The sequence below is a fragment of the Ziziphus jujuba genome, chromosome 3, assembly GCF_031755915.1.
Source record: "Ziziphus jujuba cultivar Dongzao chromosome 3, ASM3175591v1".
NCBI classification, from domain to species: Eukaryota; Viridiplantae; Streptophyta; class Magnoliopsida; order Rosales; family Rhamnaceae; genus Ziziphus; species Ziziphus jujuba.
The window spans coordinates 4,625,500-4,629,940 of NC_083381.1; the positions used below are offsets into that span (position 1 = coordinate 4,625,500).

Sequence of the window (4,441 nt, forward strand, 5' to 3'; positions counted from 1 at the left end):
TCTATTTTGTAATTCCTATATCTACACACACACACACACACACACACACACATAAAGACATATGTATATATATATCCTTGAATAAGAACTTTAAATAATTATAATCCCCTTAATATGCATGAAACATAGAGTTAATAGATTAAATTGATATCATTGCTTTTTATTTTTATTCTTTTAATAGCCTTTGCATAGATTTGTTAACCTCTCATTGATTAAAGAGTTATGTATCAATATTTTTGTTTCCCTTTATCTAGCAAAGATGTAATTATTTCATTGTTTTGCAACTTATATTTTTCATTTTTATATGTATTATTAACCTTTTTGAACCCCATGATTCAGATTTATTTATTTATTTATTTTTTCTGTTGGTGCACGCATATTTGTTTATTTCATTATAGAGTGTGCTGGATCAGCAACCATAATGCAAACTCGGCAGATTTTGGCTGAAGTGCCTTTATTTTTGCAATATTTTTCTCTTCTATTTAGAAACTAAACTTTCTTAAAATAAAAGATATTACCACCTCTCAAGATGGTTTTGCTTTGCCATCTACTAGGTTACAAATTGATCAATAGGAAGCTGGTTTGAGTGTAGAATAGTTGGAAGCAAATTCAGATTGGAAACATGAGTGTAGAACAGTTGGAAGCAAATTCAGATTGTAGACGAGTTGAAGACATATCCTTGCTGTCACATTCAAAATCCGTGGATGACGTTTACATTCCCCAAGTGGCTGAAAACTGCAAACCAAAGGTTAGACAAGAGTTTGAATCGATAGATGGGGTACATGAGTTCTACATTAAATATGCAAAAGAGGCGGGGTTTAGTGTTTGTAGCAGTTTGACTAAGAGATGTAAAGGTGCGAAAGAAGTTGTCAGGAAAGAATTTGTGTGTTTTAAGGAAGGAGTATCTTCTATAAAGGACGGTGAGAGAAAAAGGTGGCAGGGGATGACAAGAGAAAATTGTAAAGCTAAACTTGCCGTGGTTAGGTCAAAAACGGGGAAATTTGTCATCACTGTATTTGTTGAAGAACATAGTCATCCATTATCAACCCCTCGAAGAGTGCATTTATTGAGATCACATCGTAGTGTGTCTTAAGCCAAGAAGTCACTAACTTTGCAGTTTTCAGCAGCAAATGTGCCAACTCATCAACAAATAAGCATTCTTGAATTTGAAGCTGGAGGTATAGGGAATATTGGGTGTACAAAGAAGGATATATATAACCATGAAGCTAAGGTGCGGAATGAATTAAGAGGACAAGATGCAGAACTTTTAAAGGAATATTTCCTAACCGAGCAAGAAAAAGATCCATGCTTCTTTTTTAAAATAGATGTAGATGATGATGGTAAATTGAAGCGTTGTTTTTGGGCTGATTCGGTGTCTAGAAGAGCTTATGAATGTTTTGGTGATGTAGTTGTATTTGATACAACTTACAACACTAATCAATATGGTATGATATTTGCACCCTTGGTGGGGGTGAACAATCATGGTCAAACGGTGCTTTTTGCATGTGCCTTTTTAAGTGATGAAAAAACAGAATCATTTGTTTGGTTGTTTGAGCTATTAAAGGATAGCATGCTGACGAACAACCCAAAAATGATCATTACAGATCAAGATCCTGCAATGACAAAGGCTATAGTTCAGAGCTTACCGAATACATTTCATAGGTATTGTAGTTGGTACATACTTGAGAAGTTCTCTACGTATTTAAATGCGATCACCTATAGAGATTTTTATAAGGACTTCCAACAATGCATTTGGGAATCAGAATGCCCTGAAGAGTTTGAAAGAAAATGGGTGACTACCATTGAGAAGGCAAGCCTAGATAACAATGATTGGTTAAAATCAATATTTGAGCTATGTTCAAGATGGGTGCCTGCATATGTTAACCATATATTCTCAGCTGGAATGTCAAGTAGCCAACGTGCGGAAAGCTCCCATGCATTTTTCAAGAAATATGTTTCGAAGAGAAACTTATTGATGGATTTCATACTTCGATTTAATAGGGCGCTTACACAGGAACGTCACGAAGAATTAGGGGCTGATCACGTTGATATTAATGAGAAGCTTGTTTTGAAATTGCCATTGGAAATGGAAAAGCAAATGGCTGAGATTTACACATGCAAAATTTTTCTTAAGTTTCAAGATGAGTTGTGGAATAGCTTAGTAATAATGCCACAATTTGTTCGTGAAAATGCTACACACAAAATGTATATGGTCGAGAGTAGTCCAAAAGAACATGTTCGTAGAGTGCGGGAAATTGCTTATGATAAAGAATTGGACTTTACATCTCGTACATGTAAGAAGTTTGAGAGTGAAGGACTTCCCTGTAGACATATCTTGGCATTCTTGAGACTGTTTGGTAACATTCCTTTGCCAAATCAATATATAATGAAAAGGTGGACTAGAGGTGCAAAATGTCAAATAATAACCGATAAGCAAGGTGTTGAGATAGGTGGACAGTGTAGTTCAATGTTGACTTGGCAAGCTAAACTATTCCAACTTGCTTCGGAAGTCATTGATAAAGCCATAATATATGAAGAGGCAAGTGTAATTGTGAATGATGGTCTTCAAAGTTTGCTAGGCAAGATTGAATCCATAGTTAGCAACACAAAAAGTGGAGGCATTTCTGAAAAAGGTAGCACTGCTCATGACTATGAGGCTTTGAAAGACCCATCTGCTGTGAGGGCAAAGGGATGCGGACAAAGATTAAAAAGGGGAAAGGAGAAGGCAACAAATGCCGCAAAGGAAACTGTCCACTCCTCAACAATCCGTAAGAAAATAATACATTTACTATTTATTATTCTTATGCAATTTGTATGATCATATTTTGTACAAAGCATGCTGCTCATCTATATAGGTCCTCGCAAAATGAGGAAAGTCCTCAGCACGCCTCGGAATATGATTCTAAAGCTGATAGTTTGTCTTCCACAGGTATGAAACTAAGTGGTATCGTATGGTCTTCGATATTTTATTGAACTAACATGCTGCTAATCTAAGGACGTGCTGGACTTTGGCAGGTCTGCATGAGAAAATTAAAGGATGACCTATCTTGCAACAATTTGGGAGAAGAAGTTGTTTTTTTATTTTGGTGTGCTTGTCTGGGATTTTCTATCTTATAGCAAGCACTATCAGTTGACTATATAAAATAGAGATGTGTTTTGATTATTGGATTGAATGTATACTGGTTTTGCCGTATATTCACGTGCTACTCTTTATGTTTGGAACGTTTAATTTCTGTACATCATGATAAATGAAGAGAAGAGCAGCCATTTTTGCAACAGATTATCTTCTTCCACATACCACTGCCATTTTGCTCTACTTCAATATTCTAATCTGTCATGTTATTGATTTACTTCTAAAATGCCACATTGTACTTCACCACCTTAATTTATTTGTTAGAAGACTTATTGGCCTGTTTATTTCATCTTTCTCATGTTTTTTCTATGCCTGTTTATTGGACTTATGCTTATTAGGAATTTTCTGGCCTCTACTTAGGTGTGTTTGTCAATGGATAGATTGGCATCTCAAAAAAAGATCTAAAAAGTCCTAAGCTAGATGAAGCACACAAAAATATCCTATGGGACATTAATAATCAAAACGAAAAAGGAAACTGCTCTAAGGAATAGGATGCTCAATGCTGTGGTAAGTTCTGCATAGAACAAAAAGCTGATATTTTATTCGTTGGTTTTGTAGAAAACTAGATTATTTTCATGGGATTCTGTCATTGGTTGGTATATTTGTTAACTAGGATAAAAAAGCCATAGTACAAACTAGTACAGAAAACTTAAGAAAGCAAGAAACTTAAGAAAACAAGCTTCGTGATTACTGTTCACGCGTACTGTTCACGTAAACTGTTTACCTGCATTTAAACATTCTTCTTTTTCTTACATTTTTTTTTCTTTTTTTGTCATATTGCAATAACTATCAGCTTAGTTACTAAAAGAGAGTTGAGTTATGATTATAGACTTCTTAAATTGCCATGTATTGGAAACATGAAGTCTTGTTTAATTATTTGACTAAATGTATGCTAGTTTGCTTTTAGTCTAGTTTGCCGTTTATTTACCAATGTGGTTTACTTCAGTTAGCAGGAAAGAGAAGCTGGAGATTGATGTTTATACACAGGTATTTTAGCAAAAAAATAAAAAAAAAATCTAAAAAAAAAAAGGATGTTTAAACATAGATGAACAGTACACGTAAACAGTGCACATAAACAGTTACGTAAATAGTATCTCGGCAGCAACATAGCTCGGCAGCAACACAAGCTGGAGATTGATGTTTATACACAGGTATTTTAGCCAAAAAAATTTTAAAAAAATCTAAAAAAAAAATGTTTAAACACAGATGAACAGTGCACATAAACAGTACACGTAAACGGTAGCTCGGCAACAATACAAGCTGGAGATTGATGTTTATACACAGATATTTTAGCCAAAAAAAAAAAAA

General features: G+C 34.6%; 1 protein-coding gene across 1 annotated transcript; it reads left to right on the forward strand.

Annotated features, from left to right (window-relative positions):
- Positions 1-622: 622 nt before the first annotated feature.
- LOC132803271 (protein FAR1-RELATED SEQUENCE 5-like) lies at positions 623-3,513 on the forward strand. The gene is made up of 5 exons (XM_060815864.1): positions 623-1,012; positions 1,118-2,044; positions 2,135-2,768; positions 2,856-2,929; positions 3,472-3,513. Exons 1-5 carry the CDS (start codon positions 623-625, stop codon positions 3,511-3,513), a joined length of 2,067 nt encoding a protein of 688 aa, XP_060671847.1.
- The last annotated feature ends 928 nt before the right edge of the window (positions 3,514-4,441 follow it).

Bases quoted from the DNA above. Each gene is read 5' to 3' on its own strand.
- LOC132803271 (XM_060815864.1), top strand. From the start codon at position 623: ATGAGTGTAGAACAGTTGGAAGCAAATTCAGATTGTAGACGAGTTGAA. The intron at 2,045-2,134 runs GTTGATATTAAT...ATTTTTCTTAAG, and splicing joins AAGAATTAGGGGCTGATCAC to TTTCAAGATGAGTTGTGGAA. The intron at 2,769-2,855 runs GTAAGAAAATAA...TCATCTATATAG, and splicing joins TGTCCACTCCTCAACAATCC to GTCCTCGCAAAATGAGGAAA.